Below are 25018 nucleotides of genomic sequence, written 5' to 3'. Positions count from 1 at the left end.
TCCCCTCCCCGGCCCAGGCTCCTGTCAGTGCCCAAGGCTCAGGCGAGGAGACCACATTGGTAGACAGCTGTGGAGGTAAACACCAAAAATTTTATTTGGGGAAATGAATTGGGGGTGGTACCCTTTAGAACAATAGAGAATAGCTTTGTGGCTGTCTTGTCCCAAAATGGGAGAAATAGAGCCCTGCCCAGAGTGGACTCCGGGGACAGGGACCTTGTGCAGAAGGGCTGGCCAGGATACCACCCCATCCTGCCCCAGGGCATCCAGGCCAAACTGGCCTGGGGGCTGCAGGGCTGTGGACTGCGGACCCTCTGAGCTCCCAGGTGCATCATCTCTGGGTGCTGGTGGCCAGGGGGCCGTGGCATAGCTGGCTAGGGGGACTTGGCGGGCAGGCAAGGGGGTCAGTGGCTCACCAGGCTGGCGGCTGCAGGAAGTTAAGGCATCTGTTCATGTGCTGGGGACAGGGTGGGGGCAGTGCAGTGACCTGCAGGGGCAACCTGAGAACTCCCCCCAGCCCAACCCAGAGGCCTGAGCCCCCTAGGGAGGAAGTGACTTAGTCTAAAGTGCTTATTGGGCAGGGAGGCTGGGGTGGAGGTCCTGCTGGTCCCAGCAGCTCCAGGGCCGCCCTCTTGGGGTGTTGGACCCCCTGCAGCAGGTTGGGGACTTCTTGAGGTCACATGGACACAGGGTCACGGGCCCCAGCAGGCTGGGACTCAGTCAAGATGCAGCTGGTAGAGGACAGACTTCCAGGCCACACCCAGCCCCACCCCAGGGTCCGCGGCAGCCTGGCCTCCTGGGTCTGCAGCTGGGTGTCTACTTGGTGTCCTGCTAGGGGCCCGAGAGGCTGGGGAAAAGGCTGGACGCGGCCAAGTGCAGGCGGCACATGGCCCCGCGGGGGGGTGCCCCGGCAGCTGGGCTCCAGGGGGCCCGCAGTGGTGGGCGGTCCTCAGGGCGGCCAATGTGGCACAGGTGCAGCCCGGGGGGCACCCTGGGTGGGCCGCGCCGCCCCCATCCGCGGCTGCAGGTGCCGATCCGCCCCCTGCAGGCCGTGGCGACCATGAGAAAGAAGCAGAAAGGTGGAGGTCAGCCCCGGGCAGAGCTGCCTCCCTCCAGGTCCCAGAGCCCCACACACCTCCCAGCCCCTCAGCCATGAACATGTGGATTCCCAACACTCCCCAGCCAGGCCGCCGGCGTTTGGCAGACAGGAGAGAACTCCAGCAAGGGCAGCAGCCAGTGCCCTGTATGCCCATCCTATCTCCCCATGTGCTTGGGTTCCTGGGTCCCCGTGGGGCAGCGCAGCCCCGCCTTTCCCCAGAAACGCCATTATTGCTGGGAGCCCCCCGCCTGCCTCCCAGGCCTCTGACTCGCTCAGGTCAGCAGAAACGCCCAGAGGAACGTGCGGACCCCGTGCACGCCAGCCGGCCAGCCACCCCAGCCCCAGGTCTCTGCAGCAACAGCCCTGGCCTTGCCCAAGGAAAGAATCAAAATGACTGTTTTTCTTTTTTTTAATAAAATTATAGATATATAGATGTAGATATAAAAACATAAAACAGACACCACGCAAGCGGACGCTGTCGTGTGCTTACTCACAGGTCCCCGCGCCAGGGGAAGCACTGCCCTCCCCGACGTGCTCTCCACACAGCGCACGCCGCTGCCGGGCCAGGGCTGGGGGCTGGCGTGCCAGGGCAGACTCCCGGTCTGGCAGGGAGGGCCTGAGAGCTAGGGAGAGGGCTCCAGGTGTCCGCCGCCCCGTGGCAGCATCGCCCAACAGCGCCCGCTCCTGCCTGCCCTGTCGCCTCCCACAAGAGCATAAAGCAGAGGTTAAGGCCTCAGTGAAAGGGGCGGGGGCGGCTGGAGCGCTGACACGTTGGACACAGCATGGCAGCTCGGCACACAGACGTGGGGACATGAGCCCGCTGGCCGGGCAAGACAGGACACACAGAGCTGGGACCCCTGCCACAGCTGGCTGGCTGTCCGTCTGTCCACCTGTCCGTCACAACCCAGAGTAGACGAGGCTGGACTCCCTGCAGAAGCACCGGCCCTGCCAAGCTACAAGCTTCCAGTGGGTCCACAAAAGGCAACGCATTAGGAGCAGCCTGGCGGGGGACCCTCCGTCCCGGAGCCCACAGGCTGCATCAGGAGGGTGGCAGGGGCCCTGGGCACCTCTGTATGCCTCTGGGCCTCAGGGACCCATCTGTAAGGGGAATGGTGGGGCTATGGGATGCCGTGGGCCGGCCTGGCTACAACCTGGGGTCACACAGCTGACAGGGCCCCACTGCACAGACCTGCAGCCCGGCAGCCCTAGGCCCAGCTTGGGCCGGGCTCCTGCGTGCCCCAGGCGCAGACAAGTGGGTAGACAGGCAGAAGGCTTGGGACAAGCTGTGGAGGCGTGGCGCTCATTCCTGCTGATACTTCCACACCGGCCGAGGTGGCCTCCTGTCCCTGGGGCAGAGAAGTCGGTGGGGGGAGGGCTGCTGGGGGCCCTGGTCCCCGTGGCACCATGGCCGATGGGTGGTGGTCAGTCCTCACACTGAGATCTCGTACGTGGTCCCACCCACGCCGGACACCTTCTTAACCAGCGTGTGCCGGGTGGGGCTGGCGGAGGGCCCTGGGGGGCCAGAGACAGGCCCCAGCCGGGGCAGGCCGGGGGACTGCCCGTTAAGCTTACTTGGGGGGGTCTTCAGCTGAGGGTGGTCCCTGCATCAAAACAAGCACATACACGCATGCACAGAGTGAACACGGGACCACGCAGACCACAGGGGGACAGGACGGCAGAGGCAACAGGACAGAGACGGCGCAAATGTGGACTGGAGCCTTGGCTGGCCCAGCCCCATGTCTGGGCCCCAGGCAAGCCCTTCCCTCCCCTCTGAGCTCGAGTGTCTCACTTGGAGAGCGAGTGGGGGGTGCAGAGCCTGCCTGGGGAAGGGCTGAGCTGTCACAAGGCAGATAGACATGGTCAGAACTGCCACCTGCCTCTCAGTCCGTCAGTCCCCCAGCCAGCACTGGCTTGGCCACTGGACTAAGAGCCCTGGGCCTCATCACACCCTGTCCTGGTCCCTGGCTGAGGAGCCCAGCAGTGACCGTCTGGCATCCCCTCAGCTCCTGCCCGGGGAGCCCCTTACCCCGCAGCTGCTGTCACGCCTCACTGCACAGGGGCCACCCTCTGGGTCTCAGGCTCTCACCATGACAGCAGCCCCTTTGTGACCAAGTGGCCCAGGTAGGGGTCTCCCCCAGGGACCTCGATCTGCCGACAGGAAATAATGGAGCTTGTGCTGGGGCTGCAGGGCCCAGATGGGGAGATGCTTTGAAGGCCCCATGTTCTCTGTCTTGAGGCCTGAACCAGCCTGCCCTCTCTGGGCCTCAGTTTCCCCATCTGTGAGTAGGGAAGCCTCTGCCTCTAGAGCCTACGTGCCCCACTGAGGACCAGGGCGTGGCACCTGCAGCATGTTTTGCTATAAGGTGCTGTCCCCAGCCTCAGAAATGCAGAACAGCAGGCCCAGGGAGAGCCCTGGGTGGACAGGCGCAGTGGCCAGAAGGACAGAGCCATGGCCAGAGGAGGCTCAGGCTGCCATGTGGCACCAACCTCAAAGGAGGCAGCCCCGAGCATGCCCACTTGTAGTGTCTGTGCTGGCCCTGGGAGAATGACACTGGGGTCAGCACGCAAATCCTCCTGCCTTGTCACCAGAGTGTGCCCAGGGTGTCCCTGGAGCGGTGCCACCCTCACACAGGCCAGCCAGGGGCCTCACAGCAGTATGAGGCCCAGCCTCCCTGGCCTCTCCTTGGAGTCAACCACAGGCCTCTTGGATGACCCACGAAAGCCCAGCCAAAAAGGGTCCTGAAGGCAGCTCCGTGGCTGCCCTGCGCCAGGAAGCCCGCCCACACCTCCAGGCACCCACCTCTGCATGGCCAGCGAGGGCGGCGGCTCCGGGAGGTCCGTGTGGATGAAGGCGACGGCCTTGGGGCCCGAGAAGGAAGGTGAGCGGGGAGTGCCAGGCGGGGAAGGCAGACCCTGGCGCACAGGCGACCTGTGCGAGCCACTGCCAGGCCGGGTCCCCACGGCGTTGCTGTTGGCCTGGTCAGCTTGCAAGGAGGAGGAGGATGTCCGCGGCGCCCGGCTCACAGAGCTGGACAGCGAGGACAGCGATGTCTGCAGGGCGGGGTTGCGGGCGCCTCCGAAGCTGGGCCCAGCCACGAGGTCATCCCTGGAGCCGTGGTGCAGCACGGGGCCGCAGGGGCCCTCGGACAGCACGCTGGCCTGCTGCAGGCTGTAGGAGCTGGGCGCGTCGTAGACGCCCGAGTCTCCGAAGAGTGAGTCGGCCTGCGAGCGCAGCAGCCGCTCGCGCTCCTCCCTGTCCTTGCGCTCCTGTATGGACGCCATGATGGTCCTGGACAGGTTGTCGTAGCGCACGGGCGAAGGCTCCCGTGGCCGGGGGCCCAGCACGGGGCTGAAGCTGCGGGGTGGGGGCCGTGGTGGGTCACCCGCCACCGCAGGGTGCAGGTAGGGCGAGCGGTAGCCGGCCATGCCAACCGAAGGGTGGGCTGGGCAGGCGTGGCCGCCCGGCGAGCCAGGGTTGAGCAGGCTGTCGTAGGAGAGGCTGCCGTTGCGGTTGGGCAGCGCATGGGGGGTGAAGAGGCTGCGGTGGGGCGTGGGCGGCCCACCCTCGGAGCGCAGGGGCTGCAAGGCCATGTGGTCCCCGCCCCTCCGGCCTGCAGCCTTGAGGCTCAGAGAGCGCAAAGCACCCGAGAAGGCATCAGAGGCGCTGAGTGGCGGGGACGGTGGGTAGGCCGCGTGGAGGCCGCCGGGCCCGTAGTCGGGGAGGTCGAGGCTGGGTTCAGACACAAAGTCTAGGCTGTGGATGCTGTCGTCCCCCAGGGCCAGGGGGTCGGGGCCTGGGACCTGTGAGGAGAGCAGCAGTCTCAGCACTGCCAACCCACCTCCCTGCCCACAGACGCCAGAACCGTGTGCCCACGGGAGGCTGCAGTGCCAGGGACATTACCTTAGCAGCAGGAGCAACCCACATGCAAGTCAAAATGCTCCTTGTCTGGCCATGCCCACCTCCGCTGGGCCCACCTCAGAGGGGTCCAGGACAGAGTGGAGTAGCATGGCAGCCCCAGACAGAGTCTCCCAGGGGAAGGCCTAGCAGGCCTGCTGCAGTCCACACTCGGGTGGGAGGAGGGAGCCATGTGGCCACACCGAGGAAAGCACCGTGGCCCTAAGGACTGAGACTTGAGGAGCCCACACACCTGCCGGGCTCAGACCCACTGCCCACCCAGTGTCCCCAGAGGAAGGATGGGCAGGATGTGGGCCCAGAGGGGTGGGGGGGGCCCTGAGGGGCCCCAGGGTGGGGCCTGGCCACAGCCTGCCTCTCATGGTAGCCCTGAAGGAGGGATGGTGCCCTGGGAACACCCAGGGCTCTGGACCGTTCCGTAGGCCGTCCAGCACTGCTGGCCACACCACAGTGACCAGAGTCCTCACACGGCTCAAAGGATGAATGTGCTTTCTGGAGCAAATCTCAAATTCCTCTGAAGCCTTCCGTGGGCCTCAAAAGTGGCCCCGGGTAGAATTCCAGGCATCCTGCACACACTGCTCCCGGGGGCAGCCGCTCACCGGGTTAGGGCAGTGCCACCCAAGGACAGATGTTGGGACAGGCCCATCTGCGCCAGCCCCTCCCAGGACACTATATCCTGCTAGCCAGCCTCCAAGGGCCCCCTCAGTCCCCCAGGTGGGCGGGGCCTCTGTAGAGCAGGGCCTCAGAGGCAGGGGCTCTTGGGTTGGGGCCTAGATAGGGCAGGGCATCCGTGGGCGGGGCCAGGCCTCCTCACCTGCTCACTCGGCCTGCAGAAGGGCGACTTGGGCCCCGTGGAGAAGGCGGGCCGGAACTTGTACATGGCAGGCGTCGGGGGGCTGGTCCTCTTCACTGACAGGGCGCTCTCTGGGGCAGCAGACAACTGTCAGCCTAGGGCTAGATCAGGGTTAGTCCATCACCCCCAACCCCACACCCGTCTGGCTCCCCCACCTCACCAGCACTGCCCGGGCGCGGTGTCTGCAGGTCGCTGCCAAACGTGCTGGCGTCTATCTTGGGGGGCAGCGGCGGCCCCAAGTCCAGCGGCTTCTCGTCCAGCCGGTCCAAACTGCCCTTGGACTGGGAGGGGGCAAGTCAGTGGTGGGCAGGGCTTGGAGGAGGGGTGGGGGTTAACTGGGGATTCCTTCCTGCCCAGCTAAGACCTAGACCCTCCCCCAGAACCCACCCCAGGCTCCACCAGCCCATCCGCATTCCCCCTTCTGTAAGGGCCTGCCTCCCTCACCACCCTCATCCCAGCCCAGGTCCCCACCTTGCTGTGACCCAGGCCGGCCTTCAGCCCATTGTCACTGAGCTTGACCTTGAGCGGCGCAGCTCGCTCCAGGAGTTCGGGCCGGAGGAAGGGCGGCTGTAGGCTTACAGCAAGTGGCAGCCGGGGTGGCTCCACTACGTATCTGCACCAGGGCAGAAGGGTCAGTGGCCAGGCCACCTGCCTTGAACACACAAGGGCAGGGCCCACCCCACCTGGCGAGAGCCGAAATGGGCCAGGCTGAAGGACTGGGGCTGCCCACCCATCCCCAGCAGAGACCCCGGTGCCACCCTGCCCCCGGGCCTCACCGGGGCGCCAGGGGGCTGCACAGCACATGCTCCACGTTCCCACAGCAGCCTCGGGTGAAGGGGTTCACGCCCCCGCGGAACTTCCCCGTCACCTGTGGACATGGGACCCTCAGCCAGCCTGGCCACTCAGGCACCGGGGTGGGGTGTGGGGGGCGGCTGGGGCCCCTCAGAAGCTGATTCTTGTGGGAAGTGCTTGGGCAGAGCCAGCCCAGGGGTGCCCCTCACTCAGGTCATCCTGGCCTGGCCCTGAGTCACCAGTGGCTAGTGTCCACAGACAGGGAGTATGCAGGGCCAGGGCAGGTGTGGAGCCCCTCCCACCACAGCTACACAAGCCACCTCTGGTAAGGGTCTCCACAACACTGTCCCCAAGCAGCCGTGGCCCTCTCGGCCCACTGAGGGACACCCCCGTCCCCCAGCAGGGTCTGCACCTGCTCGTTGGTGGTGCGCCCGCGAGTGACCAGCACCACGTGAAAGCCCGTTAGGCCGATGACAGGAATGAAGAAGAGGCCGGCCACACACATGACAGCCATGCTAGCCTGTTAAGGCCAATGGCACAGGTGAGGACACAGGAGACCCCCTCACAGTGGCACAGGGCAGGTGCCTTGGACAAACACGTACCCTTGCCCACCTGGGGATGGTGACCCACCCGCTGTGGATCCCTGGGCAGCCGTCCAACCTCTGTGAACCTCAATTTCTCCTGTAAAATGTGTTCCCCACCCACACTGCCTTTGCGACCAGGCACACGGGGACCAAGGATACGTGATGGTCGTGTGAGCAGCGCCCAGCCCCTCTGCATGGTTCAGCACGTAGACCAGGCCAAAGGCTACGACGCCCACCATGTGTGCGCTGAGCGACAGCAGGAACAGGAAGAAGTAGCGGTAGTTGCGGCGCCCGATGCAGTTGTTGACCCAGGGGCAGTGGTGGTCAAAGTCCTGAGCAGGGGCAGCGTGTCAGGGCGTGTGGCAGGCGGGGACGTGGGGTGGGGCTGGGGGAGTGCAGGGCAGCGCTGGTCACCTCTACGCAGTTGTCACAGACGCTGCAGTGGGAACAGCGTGGCGGGCGGTAGAAGTGGCACGTGGCGCACCACTTCATGCGGACCTGGATGCCTCGCACATCCACGTTCTTGTACAGCGGGGCTCGGAAGTCGTCCTCCTTGTCCTCGTCCTCATCCGCTGCAGACCAGGGGCCAGGCAGAAGGTGACTTTCCCAATAGAAGAGCCCCTTCCCGATCTCTGCGCAGCCCACTCACTGGGAACCCCCAAGGTGCTCCCAATTAGCTGCTCACACTCTAGCAAAAGTGAGCAAATGAGTGCCCCAGCACAGGGCCCTACCTCGGGGGAAGACGCCAGGGTCCATGAAGGTGGCCATGCTGAAGTTGGCCAGGACAAAGAGGAAGATGATGCCATTGTAGACAGGAACGGCTGGGGACACAGCTCGTGTCAACCACGGGCACCTGCAGTGGGCAGCAGGGCGAGAGTGGGGTCTGGGGGTGTGGAGGGGTTCGAGAGCATGTGTGCAGGCTGGGCCCGCAGGGCCACCATCAGTGCTTGGCAGGCATGGGGAGGATGCCACGGGCCCACCGGGAGACCTCGGCCACGTCAAGCCTCTGCTCAACCATCAGAGGCCTTGCTCGTCCTGTGTGGTATGTAGACCCCCCAACGCCAGCTCTGATCCAGCACCCCCAGGGCGGCTGTCTGGAATACAACTCACCATAGAGGGAACTGAGGCGCAGAGGCCACAGGCCTGGGGTCACACCATTGAAGAGAGGTGCCCAGAGCCAGGGCACATACACCCTCCTGCCCTGGCCAACTCTCTGGGCTCCCCTGCCCCGTGGGGCACAGACTGGGGCAGGAGCATGGGATGGGAAACACGCCTGCAGTGCCTGTGTGCTGTGACAGGCAGAAGGCAGCGACCTGTTGGGTAGCTTGGGCCAGCCCAGGCCTCACTCAGACCTGTCCTCAGCCCAGCAAGGCCCCGTCACCAGGGAGATTTGGGGGTGTGAGGAGCCTCAATCCTGGGTCAGTAAATGCACAAGGGTTGTCCCTCCCCCTGGCCCCGCTCTTCCTAGAAGGGCACACCCCCGTCCTGCCAGCCCCTTCTTTTAGTGAGTTTGTCACCTTACTGCCCAGATGGCAGCACAGAATGCTCCAGGGACTGGAGACACACACGCCTCCCCTCCCCATCTCACCACTCCTCAGCACCTGGCTCCAAGGCCGCCCCCTCTCCCAGGAAGCCTTCGAGGAGTGCCCTCTGCAGTCTCTCTGTATGGGGCTCACACACTTCCCTACAAAGTGCCTTCCTCAGCCCTCACGGAGCCTGGCCAGAATCTCCCAGGAGGCCCACCAGTCCCTGGGCCACGGAGCCCACAGCAGGGCCCTGAATGCGCCCGCTCGGCTCCCAGGAAGCCCCTTGGTCCTCAAACTCCCCGTCTCTCCCTGGGGCCCCAAACCTGGCTCCTGTGGCACACACAGGTTCGCGCCCTCCTCACACCCAGGCCATCTGTGGAGCTGGGGCTGAGGGGCCACCAGCAGGGGACAGGGCCCACGCACTGCCCACCACCCAGTACACGTGGCCACACTGCGGCACCCACACCAGCCCTGGCTGGGAGCCGGCCCCGCCACCCCAGCAACCACCTCCACAGCAGCAGAACTTCGCTATTTTTAGTGGAAAGTGAGAGGCTATTTAAAGATTCCGCCTCCCACGGCAGCAACCCTCAGCGGGGCCAGGAGCTGTGTGTTACCCTGCCTCTCGTCCAGAGCCGGCCCTCAAAGGTGGACACCCCGCATGAGGACACCGGCTGGAGCCGTGTGGCTTCTTCTGCTGGGAGGGCCTTCCCCATCCTCGCCCCTCGGCCTGGCTCGAAGCCTTCCCTCCACCCTCCCAGCCCTGCCTGGCATACAGGCCGACTCGAAACGTGCGCGTGGCCTCCAAAGCCACACCATCAGCCAGGACGGTGGGCCCCTGAGTCGTGCAGCACAGCAAGGCGGGACACAGACAGGTGAGAGACGCCCGAGAGCCCAGCCCAGCCCTCCTCCTGGGGAGGGCTGTGCAAATGAAAATGCGGCTCCTTGTTTAAAAAATATTAGGAATTTCGAGACATAGATAACAGAGCACTAAAGCAAGCACAGGCTGCGTGGTGCCTGTGGAGCCTGCTCTGGGAGAGGAAGGAGCCCGGGCCAGCAAGGACAGGGCAGGCAGAGGGCGGGCACGGAGCCGCCCCACCCTGCACGGTACACATGTGCTTGGCCTGCCAGGCCCGGAGGAGGGAGGATGTCAGTCCTCCCCAGGTCACGAACGAGGAGTGAGCGCAGAGGCCTTGGGGCTGGTCTGTGTCTGCGCTGGGCTTCTGGCCTGCCCTGGCCCTGTGCAGGGGGTGGCAGGGCCTGGACCCCCATGCTGACCAGAGCTCCCCGCCCACCCAGGCAGGCTGTATTGCAGTGTCCTCCCCGAGCCTCAGTTTCCCTCCTACTAAGTGGGCTGGACAGTGGCCTGAGCGAGATGTCCCTGGGGCGCAAGGGGGCCACAGCTGCACAGCAACAGGCCCACGTCTGGAAATGTGCGCTGTGACCAGGCAGCGCTGCACTGAGGTGCTGGCGGCCCCACCTGGCGTGGGCACCACCCACCTGCATGCCTGTGACGGCCTGTGTGGGGCCTCAGCCGGTGTCAGGAGGGCCTGGGGACCTGAGCCACTGCCTGTCTCTGCTCCCCAGGCTGGACGCAGGCCCAGGGTCGGCCCTTGCCCTCTGCTCTCCACCAGGCCACAGGGACCCGAGGCCTGGAGCCCGGCTGACAGGACTGGCCCACAGGCCGGCCTGCCAGGGTCCAGGACTCAGGAAACACATGGCTCGGGGAAAGAGATGAAGAGCACACGTAGGCATGCACACAGACACACACATTAAGACGTGTGCACACATGGACACACACAAGCACACTCCGGGGCACATATGCACAAGTATATGTGTGCACATGCCCACGAGCACGTGTGCACATGAGCACACAACCTGCTCTCCTGCACAGAAGGTGCGCGCGCACACACACACACAACCACATCCACGCATAAGACACGTGTACATATAAGAACACCACCTGCACGGACATGCACACTTGTGTACATGGTGGTGCACACACATGAACACAGATGCACTTGCACATCCGTTCACTCATAGACATGCGCATGTGCACATGTGAGCACACATTCGCAGGCACACCTCTCCTCCCACTGCCCCTAGCCTTGTCCAGCCCCCTGGCTCTGGGCCTCAGGCAAGGCCACGCCCCTCTCTGGGCCCCCCTCCCCTATGGGGGGCATGTCCCCTGTGTGAGGACACATGGGGACATGAGAGGATACTCAAAGACAGGAAGGGTATGTGGAGATGCTCGAGGACACACACACTCCCATGGCAGGCCCAGCAGGCAGCAGTGCTCAGTCCACACCTGTGCCCATCCTAGGCTGGAGAGGCCCCTCTGCCCGCAGGGATGCCCCCCACTGCCACCCAGGCCGACGGCCCGACAGCGAGCACAAGGCTGCCTTGCCAGGAGGATGGGACCAACACAGTGGGCTCAGGCCCCCAGGCCGGAGTGGGGCATCTGGCTAGCCGTGCTCCTGCGAGCCCCTCCCGGCCGGCGCTGGCCTGGGGGCCCCAGCCCTCCTCCAGGGCCACAGGCTGGGACACGCACCTCCACTGTGGGCCCCACCCAGGCTGAGGCCCACAGTCCCGCCTGGCTAGCAGGCAGACGCCACCCAGGGGGGTGGCTTAGGGGCAGAATGTCCGCCACTGCTAAGTGTGGAATGGAAAATTTTAACTCAGACGTTTTCATTTAAATCAGGTTCTTCATTAGCACGTTTGTGTCTGAGGGCAGCACTCACCCACGGGGCGCTGGGACCAGCGGGTCAGAGCCATCTGCGCTGCTCCGACCAGGGGGCCCTGGCCTCATGGTACCTGCACCCACCTGTCCAATCCCTACAGATCCCTACAGACAGAGGCGGACACTGAGGCTCAGGGGCCAGGGTAACCCAGGCCACACACAGCGAGTCTCAGCAGGAAGCTCACACGGAACTTCCACCCCCAGCCGCCCCACCCTGTGAGGCCCCGGTCCATCCATCTGGGCCCACTGAGGCTGGGCTGGTCACAGGCCTGGACTGCCCGCTGTCCTGGGCTGGGCCCTATCCAAGATGCTCCAGACAGAGAGGTAAGAGAGCCCAGCCCAGCCCCAGGTGCTGGTGCTCACCAAGCAGCCCCAGTCCTCCAACATTCACAAGGGCCCTGTTATCCTGGAATGTGGCTCTGAGGTCCTGAGAGGGGAGGGGTGGGGGCCAAGGCTTGGCCTGGGGGAGGGGGGTCTTCAGACCCCCCAGCATCTGACCCAGCCTAGAGTTGTACCACAGTGTGAAGGATTTCTGGGGCCCAGGAGAACACAAACCCCACCAGTAAACCAGGGAGGCTTCTTAGAGGAGGAGGGCCTCTGAGAGCCTGCCCCGCAGCACACACTCCAGCCGCAGGGGGTCCCCACATCCAGGCACCCTTCCTTGCCCTGGCCTCTCCTGGAGAGATGTCTGAAGGTCCTGCTGCTCTCACCCTCTGGTAAGCAGACCGAGGAAGGGGGTCCGGGTTCCTTCGGCCTCCAGCCCTCGGCCCTGTGTGACAGCACTGCCCTCTGCTGCCTGGCACACAGTGACGCCCACTGAGTGCAGAGAGGGGACTCAGGGGCACTCAGTGTCTAGTAAAGTCTGAGGGACAGCCAGAGGAGATGGCAACCCCCTGTGAAGGTACCAGTGGAAAGGTGGGGAGGGCACAGGAACAGCCTGGTCCCCTTCCTGGGAACATGTCCTAGGCCACAGGGCAGAAGCGGGGGGCACTGGGTGGATAAGAGGCTCCCCAGGAAGGGGACCAGGCTGGCACAGCCAACTGACCTGCCTGAGCCCGTGCCCACCCAGGAATTGGCACAGCTGCTGTGGGCGGCATCAACAGGCCTGGGCCCTGGCAGACCCCCTTCTCAGGAACCAAGGGGTCTTGGAGGAGCCTGGCAGAGCCGTGGTACGGCAGGCCAGGGGCCAGGGAGTATGGCCTCGGCATCAGGGTCAGGGAGGCTCCTGAGCCTCAGCAGATTACCACCACACATCAGACCTGGGCGAGCAGCTCCCCTGAGCTCCCATCCTATTGCAGAGACACACGGCACGCCCAGCACGGGGCCAGCTCAGGTCCGTGTGGGCCACACGCAGGCAGGGCGAGGGCACGGCCCACGCTGCTGCCATGTTCTCGCCACACTCGAGAGCACCTGTCCCCGAACCCAGAGCCCGCACTCCGGGAACAGAGGAGGCAAGGCACTCGGCACAGGAGGGGCAGCTGAAGTGCTCAATGGGCGATGTTCGCAAGAACAGCCGTGTCAAGGACCCTCTGAAATCACATACGTGTGAACCAACAGCCACGGCTACAGCCAGGCCCAGGTGCTGTAGCAGTGACATCTGGCACAGAGAGGCGGGGAGGGGGGTGTCAGGACAGATTTCAATTTCTTTAAAATTTTTTTCTCTGCATTTCACAAGTTCTCCATAGAGATCATACATTACTTTTAAAGAAACAAGAAGGACACTGAATTGCACAGGGAAGTGAGAAACCCGCCAGGGAGGCCCCTAAGGACAAGGATGGGCTGGGCCCATCCCTCCAGAAGCCTCAGTGGGGTCTGTCCCCCTGGGCCAGGCACCCTAGGCCACCCACCACCCTCCCTCTCTCTGCCCCCTGCCAGCAGCATCTGAGTGACAAAAACATGCTGGCTCGCCCAAGCCAGAAATAAGCCCATCCACACAGGCCTTTTTTAAACGCATTCTTGGCAGCCTGCAGTGCCCACCCAGCCCCAGCCTCCAGGTAGGAGCTCTCCCGCCTCCACCGGCGCCCAAGCGGACTAGCTGTGCACATGGCAGCCAGCCTCACTCTCAGGAAGGTGAAAGGCACCAGGCAGCTCCTGCCCACCCCACTCCCACCACACACATTCAGGGGCCAGGCCACCTCTGAGCAGGTAGCCACTGCTTGGGCCACCCAGGCTATGCCGTGGCCACGGACTTATGGAAGCGGGTACGTGGTTGAAGGTCCAGAAACTGAACCCTGGAGCCCCTAACCTCTCCTTGTGTCTGAAGGAGCCCTGGGGTGACCCCAAGGCATGGAGAAAGGCAGAGATGTCATCGCGCCACTCTGGTCTGACCAAAGTCTGACACTCTGGTCTGTCTTTGGTGAGGAAGTTGAGGCCGGAAGGTCAAGTGTCTGCCGGCCTGGCTGCTCCCTCCTCCAAGGCCAGGCCTCCTCCAAGGTGGTGGCCTGGCCCCAAGGGTCCCGATGCCCGTCCCACCCAGGCCACAGAGGTGCTATGCCAACACGGGTCCCTGAGTGTAGCCTGGCCTGGGCCCTCCAGTGGCAACGACCACCAGGCCTTCCTGAGGGAGGCCAAGGGCCAGGCAGGGGTTACCAGCGGCTGTGAAGCAGTCATGTGGCAACAAGGCCAGGCCACACCTACGCAGGAACAACTTGGCTCTGGCCCGGGGCAGGCGGCCAGGAGGGCACCCAAGAGGCGCCCACGGCTGTCTGCAGAGAAGGCTGTCGGTTCTGGGCATCCCACATCCCTGCACGCGCCCATGGGGTGGGAAGGCTGCAGCCACACCCTGGGCAGCCTGGCCTACCCCCTGGCAGGCCAGTGCTCCCACCCAGGGCCTGCCTGGCATACTCTGAGGTGCCAGCTAGCTCCAGCGTCCCCACACGGGAATCACCTGTCCCTGGTCCTCCAGGACGCCCGCACGGGCTTCAGCCCCCATCCCAGGGTGGGGCTCACGTAGCCCGCAGACGGCGCCCCACCTGCCCCACCCCTGCCCCCGGCCCGACACACCGCCCGTGTCCGGACGATGCGCTGACTCACGTGAACACGAAGAACAGGGTGCTGGAGCCGACCAGCAGCGCGGCGGCCGTGGCCACCGGGATGTACTTGGCGGGTTTGAGGCGCGTCCCGGGGCTGCGGGGCATCCTGGGCGCCGCGCCGCCGCATCCCTCCCCGGGGCCGGGCGGGCGGGGCCGGCCGGGGTCGGGCCGGGGTCGGGCGGGCGGGCTGGACGCGGCGCAGGACCCGCGCGGCGGCGGCGGCGGCGGCGGCGGCGGAGGAAATCCCACCCCACGGGCGGCGGCGGCGGCGCGCTGATGTCAGCGCGCCCCTTAAGGTGGACTGGACGGGCGGGCCGCGGGCGGGCGGGGCAAGGGGCGGGGCGAGGGGCGGGGCGCGGGGCCGGGCCGACCCCTTTCTCGCGGCCCCGCCCGCCGGCCCCGGGGGGCGCGGGCTCACTCGCTCGCGTGCCCAGCTCTCCGCGGCCTCGCAGCCGCACCCCCAGGCGCGGGGGTCCCCACGGCAAAACCACACCCAGGTCCCGGCACGGGTCCCCTTCTGGGCCCATTTTCTGTCTTTTTCTAACCACGCCGGGCGCGTCCCCGGGGCAGGCTGCCGCCCGGCTCCCAGCCGCTGCTGGGCTGGGCCGACCGCCCTCCTCTGGGGCCCCTGGCATGCAGGGGGCCGAGGGACATTGCGGGCCGTCGTGGTAGTTGGTCCCTGGCTGATCCAGCCCAGCCAGCGGGCAGGGCCAGGAGGGCGGCCTGGGAGTGTGCCGGGGAGACCTGGACCCGGGCCCAGCGCTCTGCCCCTCGAGGCGGGAGCGCCCCGGGACGCGCGGCGCCTGGCGACGATAGGCCGGTGCGAGCCCACCCCCCGCAGGAAATCCCACCCGCCGGCGCCGCGCTGCTGCCGCTTAAGGTGGACCGGCAGGCGCCCCGCCCACGGCCCCCCAGGCGGAGCAGCCGGCTGCCCTCCTGAAACTCCGCAGCCTCCTCAGCCAAGGTCATTGTCCTCAGCCATCCAACACGCCCCCAGCGCCCCTGCGATGAAATTCAGACCCACTATACCCTCCCCGGTTGGAATCGGTGGGGGGCCGGCAGCACCCTCCCAGGCCCTTGCCTGGGGAGGGTGGCGGCCTGCAGGGTGGGCAGGCGGCCAGGGCAGGCTAGGGGGGTGGGTTAGAGGAAGGAACCCGGGACCGGCCCTTGATGCGGCCAGCCACCCGACAGCAGAAACAGGATGGGCTTTCTAACAAACACCCCCACTGTAACCTCTGCTCTGACGGGTGCCCCACTCCAGGAGGCCAGAGCTCCCCAGCACTAATGGGGGTTCTGAGGTCGTGGAGGGGTCTCAGGACACTGCTGGAGCAGGCACCTCCTCACCTCAGCTCTGGTGGCCTCCAGGGCTGGAACACCACACGCCAGCCAGGGCACCTACCCTTGCCTGGCCCTTGCTCTCACAGCCCAGCACGAAGACACCCCAGACCCTCAGGAGGAGCAGCCCTCCCAGCAGGTGCCCCTCTGGTGGCACACCCACTACACAGCTACGTGGAGCTGGTCAGGTCCAGGTCTGACTTCACATCTGTGCTCTGCAGCGTGCCAGGACAGTCACCCTCCTCCCTGAGCTCAGAGCGCTGGAGAAAAGTGCCACATGTGGGCAAGGCAGAAACAGGCTCATGCCTGCTTGGTGAGACCCCTTTTCCTTACAGCTTAGGCCTGGACAGAGAGGGGTCCTGGGCGGTGCAGATCCAGCTACAGAAGACAGAGAACCCACTGGGGTCCCAGCACAGGCCTCCCCAAAGCAGGGCCAGCAGCCAGGGCCAGTGCAGGCCTTACCCACCAACGTTGCTGCTCAGCCCAGGGCCCAGGAGTTCTCTCCCCAAGGACAGCTAAGATCCCAGAGAAAAGGAAAATGAAGCAGAAAGCAAGAGCCCGTACCCCCCACAGCCCAGCAGATGGGCCTGGTGTTTCTCACAGGATGCCCAACACCTGCAGGACCTTCATTCCTGCTTCCTGTTGCTTCTCCGCCAGAGGGCCCACCAGAAACCCGCTGGGCTGGGTGGCTCACAGAACGCCCCATAAGCATCCTGGTTTGGCCTACACTGCAGTCCTGTGGAGCCAGTGCTTGGACATTCTGTCCCCTTGCACATTCTGCAGCATCAACAATTCTGCAGCCACAGCAGCAATCCCAGCCTGCAATACAACCTGAGCAAAGGACAGCACTGTCCCCCTGGCCATCCCAAAGTGCCTTCCTGCTGTCGGGGGTCCCCCTTCCAGACACTTCTCCCATGCACAGATGAAATCATCCTGGAGTTTTATTGGAACCCAAAGCTGAAGACTGAAAGTTAAACATCCTTTCTATGCTGAGAGGAGTGTCTACTGTCCCAGAAAAGGGCTCCGGTTGAGGGAGACCACACCTGCGAGAGCCTGCCTTTCACACGCACCCACACACCAACCTGCACCCTCGCCAGTGTAAAGGGAGTGAGGCACCACCTGCGGCTCAGGGCTTCACAATCCCAATGCACCAGGACCTCGACAGGCACGAGCTCAGCTCCTCCTCGGGTGGAGAGAACACAACAAAGATGGCCACTGAGGAGTCTTCAGTCAGGCTTTTCAAAAACAAGAGCTGCTGCCTTTGTAATTGCTCCCCCAGAGGGACCAAGGACTGTTGTTTAAACCATACATACAAGGTCACCAGACAGGACATGGCACACAGGGTCAGAGAGAACAGGGCCCAGTCCTGGTTGGTGGGCAAGGATGAGTGGCCACGCTGTAAAGCACCCCTGGTAGGTGTTAATGGCAAACACCCATAGGGGACATGAGTCCCTCTTGCTGCCACTCCAAGGTGGCCAAGTCCTAGCTTGCCACTAGAGGGCAGGGCCCACACAGCCCTCAGAGCCTTGGTCTCCCATGGTCTCCCCAGGACTCACAGGATGCAGCAGCCGGGACCACATGCCTTAAGACCTCTCCTAAAACCTGAAAACCCTTCTCCCCTACTTAAGATGTCTGCAGACAAACTGCCACATGGCATCCTTGAAAATGTCTATCTGAAACTGTTGCAGATGTGCACAATTCCAACACTGCAGCAGTTTGGACTTCAAGTCCAGGGAGGCCAAGATCCTGGGAGTTTTCTCCAAGGAGAGTGGTAGGGTTTCTGACATTAAGGGCTGTGTGGCCGAGCCACACCTGGCACACCAGGCAGGACCTATGCTGTAAGACCAGCCTTTCCCCCCACCAGAACTCGGCCAAAGCTGGTCTTGGCAATGCCTGGAAACCTGCTCAGTTGGTTACCACCTCCCTGTGCCAAAGTGAGGTATTTTGGTGGTCGTCCTTTTTCTCCCCCAAACACACGTTCACACACCCACCCACCAGCTACCTACTCACCACGGGGCAGAGCAGAGCACACCTCAGGCCCAGCACCAGCCCCACCTAGACCCTCGGCAGCAGCGCACACTGCCAGCCCACACCAGGCTGCCTCTCCAGCACCGGCCCACAACAAGACGCACACAGCCCAGCAACACCAGAGCGAGTCTCCAGAGAACCCTGGCTGTGAACTGTGGTGCCTGCCATAGCCGCGCACACCTGGGGGCTCAGGTGAGCACCCTGGCGGCCAGTGGGAACCGCACCACCCACAGAATGGAGCCGCACACACAGTCCTGCCACCCGTCCAGGTTCCAAATGTGGTTTTTATTCACTATTTTTGATGACTATAAATAAGTGTTTCCACTATGGAAAAGAAAGTTAGCACAGTACATTTTCATGACTGGGGAATGGATTTTCTGAAGTCGTCTTCAATAGGACAAAAACTTAAAAAAAAAAACCAACCTGAATGTTGATATTCAGTTCTTTATATAAAGTCCCTTGTAAAAACAAAACAGAATAAAACCGAAAAGGAGGGGCAAAATTTTAAAAAAGAAGAAAAAAGAAAGGAAAAGGAAATAAAATAAGACAATTTATTGCTTCTCCTCAGCTTCCTCCTTGGTCTCCTCCTTCACCGAAAGAGCTTCTAGCTTTTCAGCCACATTTTCGGCATTATCGTTTTTGCCCGATCCTGCTAGAACACAAGCAAGCAAAGTAAGAAAACAGAAGGAAGGGAGCATTAGTCCACACTGCAGTCCTGCCTCGGCCCCCAGGGCCCTCAGGACTGACCCCCACCAGAGGTGTGACCAAAGGAGGCCATGTAAACACACGTCCACAAGTTGCCTAGACTTTGGGCAGGCTGCTCAGTAGTATCTGGCCACTTGCTACCACAGCCATCCCCCAACCCAAGAGGGCAGGTGACTGAAGCCTCTGAGAGAAAGAAACACAAGGACTATCTCAAAGCACCTTTAGCCTCTGGTCAGTTTAGTCAGAGCACTGTGGGCCAACCGCCTGCCCAGCTGGACCCGAGACCAGACACACTGGGCACCCTGTGTCCCCAGGCAGCTGCATCGCCCCTGACAAGTCAGGCAGCCACAGCACCCGGAATATTTCTTTGGCAGACAGAAAAAGCACCCGTCTGAAGTGCAGCCGGATGCAGAGTGAGTCTGCGAGGAAGCCCCCCACCCAGGACCCTCCCAGGCCACCACACCACCTTTCTTTTCTCTCTCTTCAATCTCTTTCCTGCATTCTTCGAACTTTGTTTTGAATTTCTGTGCATCTGTGGGAAGAAAAGAAATGACTCCCTAAGAGCTGGGAGTGGTGGAGGGGACATGCCCTGTGGACTTGAAGACCTGGGGTTCACAGAGGGCCCTGGGCTTTCAGCCGAATTGGGCAGTGACCTCTGAGTCCGTCCCAAGGCTGGGGGCTGTGCTGAGCCTTGTGTCTCCCTTCATCTGACTGTGTACAATTTAGAAAGAGCAGCCCAAAGCATGGGACCTCCTGGCCACGGGCTCCACCCCTCACTTGTGTTGGAAGGGCTGAGGAGACAACCCCACTCCCAGGACATGAGTGAGGTTCACTCAGCCCCAGACTGTCGGTTACTGGGCACTGGGCCATGACACCTACTGACTTCTCCAGGAACCACTGAAAACAACGCTGACAGTCCAGACTGCAAAGACCCCTGAGCAGGAGAGAGAGGTGGGCCTGGATGACCACACTGCCCCTGCCCTAGGTGAGCCAGAAGCCTGGCATGAGCAGCAGCCCTGGGAAGGCCCCTGGGGCTGGTCTCAGGCTCTGCGAGACCTGACAGGAACCGGAGCTTAAACAAGAAACTAAAGTGCCAGGCACAAGACAGCAGGGAAGAAACAGCCCCAGCACACTCCCCAGCTACTGTCCCTTCTCCCCAAAAAGCAACAGCATTTGTTGCACGCTGTGGGACAGGTGAACCCCAAGTCAGGTAGGTGTGTGGGGGCCTGCCCTCCTGCTCACTCTCAGCATTTAGGAAGCGGATGGCCAGCAGCTCCGGCTTGGGGCACTCGTCGGCGAAGTCAGCGTGGGTGTTCCAGACCCAGGCGCGGTCGCTGCCTGCATTGGGCTTCAGCTCCATCATCGGTGTGACTGCAGGGAGAGAGGCCCATGAGGACAGTGGGTATTGACAGCGGGGACAGCCGTCAAGGCTGGCCCACCTAGTCCTTGGCCAAAGAGCACCCTGATAACTGAGCAAAGGGACCCACTTCAGGCAATATGGGGACAGTTTGGGCCTGAGAACTTGGTCCAAAGTCCCATAGATTGGGAACAGGGCAGCCTGCTCCCCAACCATGAGGACATCTCAGCAAGGAGTTTCTGAGCCATCTTCCCAATACCATGCAGCATATAGACCCCCACTGGCGGAAAAGCAGACGGGGCAAAAAAGGGACCAGCTGCAGTCCCAGCACATCTCAGGCCCTAGGTCAGATGTCAGGGCACAATATACCAAGGGAGCCCAGACATTCCTAAGGGCCCCAACACGTGGACCTGGCTGATCTGAAGGTCAGGGGTGGCTGAGGGAAAGAAGCCAGAACATAGAGCAGTCACCTAGCAGAGCATGTGGCCAGGCAGGGCAATCACTCTTAACCTGCTACTGCCCAGAGGGATGAGACCACCAACAGGGGACACCCAGAGCCCCATGACAGATGCTTCAATGTCAGAAAAGACAGAGCCTGGAATAAACATGCCCACCCTCGATTGCTCAGGCCCCATGCAAACCTGAAGGAACGGAAGGGGAGACAGGTCCCTGGGCCAAGAGGGTACTGTATGTCTGGAGATAGCCCTACAGGTGCTGGCTAACCAGAACAAATCGTGCCCCTGGCAGGTCTCTGAGAATGTGGGGTGCGCCCATGCCCAGCCCTGGCCATCTACACGTCACCGTGTAAACTGGAAGCTCAGGATCTCCCAGGGCAGTTACCAGGCCTCTGCACGCAGTCCCCATCCACATCTACACCTCTTACACCAGGCCACCTGCCAGCCTCACCCACGCCCCACTGGTCATGCTGCTGCCACCCACCACCACCATCCCTGTCCACTGAGGGCCCTGACATGCACCAGGCACCAAGGACCGCACAGGAGGCTCTGCCCAGATGCCAGGACTGACAACTCTCACAGAAACCCAGCAACCAGCAAGGCTTGGGAGGAGCATAGGGCATCAGGGAAGACCCCACGGAAATGATTCAACCCGGACTTGAGGATGAGGCTGGGTGGGGTGGGTGCCCTGTCCCTTTCTTAGGGCCCCTGCAAAGCTGGCCATCCTTCTGCCTCACCTAAGGGCCACTCAGCTCAGGTTGCTGCTAGCAGTCACCCTGTGTGCCCAGGACTCAGGGCCCCGTCCCTAATGGACACATATTATATTCAGCAAACAGACACGACATCAGAGCTTTACCAATGGACTCCCCAGGACAAGTGTGCTTCTGAACACGCCCCACCCCCAGCAGGGGCAGCACAAGCTCAGCCTGCAGGCAGCTGGCAGCTGTATGAGTTGGGGACAACCTATTGCCACTTCTTTCTAGGCGGGGCCTCCTGTGGCCCTTCCCTGACCCCCGCACAGGGTGATTAGGGCTTATGGCCACACCTGCCCAAGGGCCTCCACTCACACCCGGTGCAGCTTCACAGGTGCCCAGGACTCAGTGGCCACCCGTCCTCCTCCCGTGTCCTCCCCAGGAGAGGTCCTAGCGGGAGTGGAACACTAAAGGTTGGGAGGCTGCCGCCCAAGCACCTTGCACACACACTTATGCACAGACACAACACACACACAGGCTCAGTCACCACAGGTACACCCAGACACCCTCTGTCACATGTAGTTACACACCATACAGAGCGAGCCCAGGCACTACACAGACACTACACGCACACGCAGACACCACAGACACACTTACAGACTCCGACACCACACACGTGCTCAGGTACCACAAACACAATCTCAGAAACCACACATATGCCCAGATGCCACACGCAACACTCTCACATACCTGCCCCCCCCCACACTCTGTCACACAGAGCCCAGGCACCTTGCACACAGGCACACTGCTGGCCCTCAATCTGTCCTGCAGCACTCACTCCATGTCCCAAGCCCTATCTGGGCTCTGTGTCACCCAGCAGGGCCTGCCTGGCTAGACTCCATACCTCCCCTATGTTTTATAAGTTTCATGCAGGCTTGTTCTTAGTTCAGAGGCACATTTGGAAAACGCACTTCTTATGTGCACTCCACGTAGGAGCATGCTCCCTGGTTCCCAGTCGGTCCTGAAAGAATATTCCTGAAGGCCCCAAGCTGACCTGATGTGAACAGAGAGCCTGAGGCCACCTACTGTAGTGGTTGGCGCAGATCTTCAGAGTCTTGTCCCTTCTCATGAGGAGGCGGATGGTCCCTTTCTCCTTGTGCTTCAGGAGCTTGACATCACCAGTGCCTCGTTCCTTCCACTCTGGAAGATCATTCTCTGACGCAAACCGGAACAGCTTTGCCCGCCTGTGAGAAAAGCCACCAAAAAGCTTAGACATGCACAGAGGGGAATGCAGGCACCAAACATTTTCGCAGAAAGAACCGTTGTCCTCGCTGCACTCAACACATGGCACAACTCTGCACTGCTGGACCCGGCGTCTCAACAAACACCCTTTCCGTTCTCAGGCTGCAAAAACATCACTCCAAAGAGCACAACAGCCCAACAAATTATGGGCCGTTTGTATTTTACAATCAAAAAACAAAAAAAAGATGTCTGTAGTCACATTTTCCCCAACAGAAACCCCTGACTTCTCTAAGCAACATGCAAATGACCCAAAGCGGGTAAAGAAGCTCCCAGGTGGGCTGGGTGTCCAACAGTCACAGTTTAGGTGCACCCCTCAGGCCTGTAGACCCACGGGGACAAACTGGAGCAGGGGGAGGCTAAGGCCTCCACAGGCCCAGCCAGACCTTCCCTCAACTTTAAGATGCCCTCTGTTCTCCCCCGGCCCCAGGGGGAGCCTGGGACTCTGCTCAACAACCAGGCTCTAAGCCAACACCCAGTCTTCCCATCCAGAAGCTGCATGTCAGGCTGGGGACCCGGACACCCAGGACCCAGCAGTGTGCTCTCTGTAGACAGAGAGGCAGTGGTGAGACACCCTTGTGTGACTGGCCAGGGGGCAACCTGGTGAAGATTTGGTGAAGGAATAGGTTGAATTTCTAAGCACCACACAATTTTAGGCCCTTTCTAACAGCTTCGGTCTGATTAAAAGTCAGGCCAAGCAAGACTTTGACACCCAAACACCATAACTTCTAAAGATACCTACTCTGGAACATCAGTCTACTTACATTTTAAAAAGCTCTTCTTCGTCTTCCTCCAAAGTTTTAATTTCTTGCTCAGGAAGAGAAACTATTGGCTCAAACTGGGGATCGTGGTTGGACTCGTCTGCATTCTCAGTGGAGGTATCATGGTCCTCGTGAGTGTCCTGTGGAGGGAGATACAAAGAGGTGAGTGACACTGCTGGCCTCCAGACCTGGCCCACAACCAGAGCCCCACCAGTGCCCGTAGTGGACATGCCAACAGTGAATGAAGAGCCTTTGAACTCTAAAGTAAGAAACTCAGCTCACAGCCTTTCACTCTAGGAAAGGTTTGCATTTGAGATCACCAGGCAAGCCTGTGGTTAGACACTAGATTTCTGCATCCCTGCCCCCATTTGCAAACATCAATCAGATTTGTGCACAGACTGACTGGGGCTCCTGAAAATTGCTGAGTGGCCTGGGAGAAACTGCCTTAGTTTCCTCATCTGTAAAATGCAGGAGATACCTGCTGTGTGAAGATCAAGGGACACAATGATGAATCTTAAGAGCGTCACCCTTAAAGGGAACAGAAACCCTTTCCATTTTCACTAGTTAGGAAATGCCTGGGCTCTACCTTACTAGAGGAAAAAATATTGCTATAGAACTACTAGTGTTTACATGGAATTCACAATTTCGTTAGCAGTTTTCTCATAGTTTGTAAAATTAAATTCATTAGTAGGTCAATCATACAAGTCAAAGTCATAAAACCCTCCGCCAATTCAGAGAATCACAGAGCACAAATAATCAAATATAGGTTCAATTCTTGCAGAACACGTGCCTCGGTGACCCAAAAGTCCCCAAGAGACCCCAAAACATAGCCACCAGAATCAAACCGGAAAAGAAAATATAAGCTGCTCTTTTCAGTTCAACAGCACTGCGGCTCTGTCGCGGCACGCACCCAGCCAGACACCGGCAGCCAACAAAGCCGCCCCCACCCTGGGTTGGCACGTCCTGGACCCGTCCCCCCCTCCCCCGCCGCCGCTGGAACGCGGTTTCTCCCACAGAGGCTGGTGGCGACTCCAGACGTCGGGATTGAATGAATGAAGTGCTGCGTGGGCGACGGAAGAGACCATCCACCGTACTACTGGGAAACCCCAAGTGGGCCGGGCCAGAGAAAACCGGCCGCCAACCTCGGTCCCCAGTGAATGGGCGGCCTTGCGCGGCTATAGCTGCTCCCTGGCCCACCCCAAGGTCACGCGGGTGCCGCAGCCCTCGGGCTCCGGACCCCCAGACACCAGGCACCACGGCCCGCAGGCCTTGAGCTCCCAGGCCCCGCGTGAGGAAGGCCCCGCAGGCGCCGAGCCCGCAGGCCGGCGGGGGTTGGCCGTGTCGGCGCGGGCCGCCCACGTGGCCGCCGATAAGCGGCCCCGGGCCCCCTGGGCCCCGTCTGCCCACCCCGTCCCCGCCGGGGCCGGCCGCACCTTGGTGGCCGCCATGGGGGCGCGGCGGCAGCGGCGGCAGCAGCTCGGCTGGCTCGGTCGTCGCTGGCTCCTCGGCCTCTCGGCGGCTACTCCTAGTTCCTTCCCTCCGCGTCTAGCGCCGGCGCCTCCTGCCCGCTCGCTCTTCCCTCCGCCCCGCGACCCGAACCCCGACCCCTGACCCCGGCGGCGGGAAACGCGCCGCGATTCAAAACCAGCGCAGCTTTATTGGCTCATGCGGCGGACACTCTCATTGTCCGGCCCGCCCCGCACTTCCCGCCAAAACGCCCGTGGCGCATGCCCGGCCCGCCCGTCAGCCAGGGAAGCGCGCTCTCCCAGCAGCTCCCGCGCGCATTTCCGTCCCCAGCCGCAGGCGCCCCAGTGCTGGCTAAAGTGGCGGGGGGGGGGGGGCGGGGGCGGAGT

General features: G+C 62.2%; 2 protein-coding genes and 1 non-coding gene across 5 annotated transcripts; all 3 read right to left on the bottom strand.

Annotated features, from left to right (window-relative positions):
* Positions 1-24: 24 nt before the first annotated feature.
* On the bottom strand, positions 25-14787 carry ZDHHC8 (zDHHC palmitoyltransferase 8). Of its 2 annotated transcripts, none has more exons than XM_012776520.2 (11): positions 14535-14787; positions 7970-8091; positions 7653-7810; positions 7398-7570; positions 7067-7169; positions 6639-6730; positions 6334-6475; positions 6023-6143; positions 5824-5933; positions 3897-4897; positions 25-1039 (listed from the first exon to the last, which is right to left on the bottom strand). In XM_012776520.2, exons 1-11 carry the CDS (start codon positions 14636-14638, stop codon positions 829-831), a joined length of 2337 nt encoding a protein of 778 aa, XP_012631974.1. In that variant the 5' UTR covers positions 14639-14787; the 3' UTR covers positions 25-828. The 2 variants fall into 2 exon arrangements, with proteins under 2 accessions (XP_012631974.1, XP_012631975.1); XM_012776521.3 differs by lacking the exon at positions 25-1039 and adding an exon at positions 2022-2697 and having other exon boundaries at positions 14535-14736.
* Positions 14788-18162: 3375 nt separating this feature from the next.
* On the bottom strand, positions 18163-24837 carry RANBP1 (RAN binding protein 1). Of its 2 annotated transcripts, none has more exons than XM_012776550.2 (6): positions 24599-24837; positions 23169-23305; positions 22192-22349; positions 19844-19972; positions 19068-19133; positions 18163-18548 (listed from the first exon to the last, which is right to left on the bottom strand). In XM_012776550.2, exons 1-6 carry the CDS (start codon positions 24611-24613, stop codon positions 18448-18450), a joined length of 606 nt encoding a protein of 201 aa, XP_012632004.1. In that variant the 5' UTR covers positions 24614-24837; the 3' UTR covers positions 18163-18447. The 2 variants fall into 2 exon arrangements, with proteins under 2 accessions (XP_012632004.1, XP_012632005.1); XM_012776551.2 differs by having other exon boundaries at positions 18163-18545; positions 24599-24835.
* On the bottom strand, positions 18902-19024 carry LOC142863806 (small nucleolar RNA SNORA77). The gene has a single exon (XR_012914444.1). It is a non-coding gene; the product is annotated as a small nucleolar RNA SNORA77 (small nucleolar RNA).
* Positions 24838-25018: the final 181 nt, after the last annotated feature.

This window comes from Microcebus murinus, chromosome 22, assembly GCF_040939455.1.
Source record: "Microcebus murinus isolate Inina chromosome 22, M.murinus_Inina_mat1.0, whole genome shotgun sequence".
Classification (NCBI taxonomy): domain Eukaryota; kingdom Metazoa; phylum Chordata; class Mammalia; order Primates; family Cheirogaleidae; genus Microcebus; species Microcebus murinus.
The sequence above is the reverse complement of the archived record's forward strand: the minus strand, read 5'-3'. Positions and strand labels throughout refer to the sequence as shown.

What these genes read in the sequence shown, in the direction of transcription:
- ZDHHC8 (XM_012776520.2), bottom strand. Translation starts at nt 14,638, where the DNA reads ATGCCCCGCAGCCCCGGGACGCGCCTCAAACCCGCCAAGTACATCCCG. An exon ending in GGCGCACCACCAACGAGCAG is followed by an intron (nt 6,731 to 7,066) that starts GTGCAGACCCTG and finishes CCATGTCCACAG; the next exon opens with GTGACGGGGAAGTTCCGCGG. An exon ending in ACCGCGCCCGGGCAGTGCTG is followed by an intron (nt 5,934 to 6,022) that starts GTGAGGTGGGGG and finishes CTGCTGCCCCAG; the next exon opens with AGAGCGCCCTGTCAGTGAAG.
- RANBP1 (XM_012776550.2), bottom strand. An exon ending in GAAGAAGAGCTTTTTAAAAT is followed by an intron (nt 22,350 to 23,168) that starts GTAAGTAGACTG and finishes CTTTTCTCACAG; the next exon opens with GCGGGCAAAGCTGTTCCGGT. An exon ending in TGAAGAGAGAGAAAAGAAAG is followed by an intron (nt 18,549 to 19,067) that starts GTGGTGTGGTGG and finishes CTTGTGTTCTAG; the next exon opens with CAGGATCGGGCAAAAACGAT.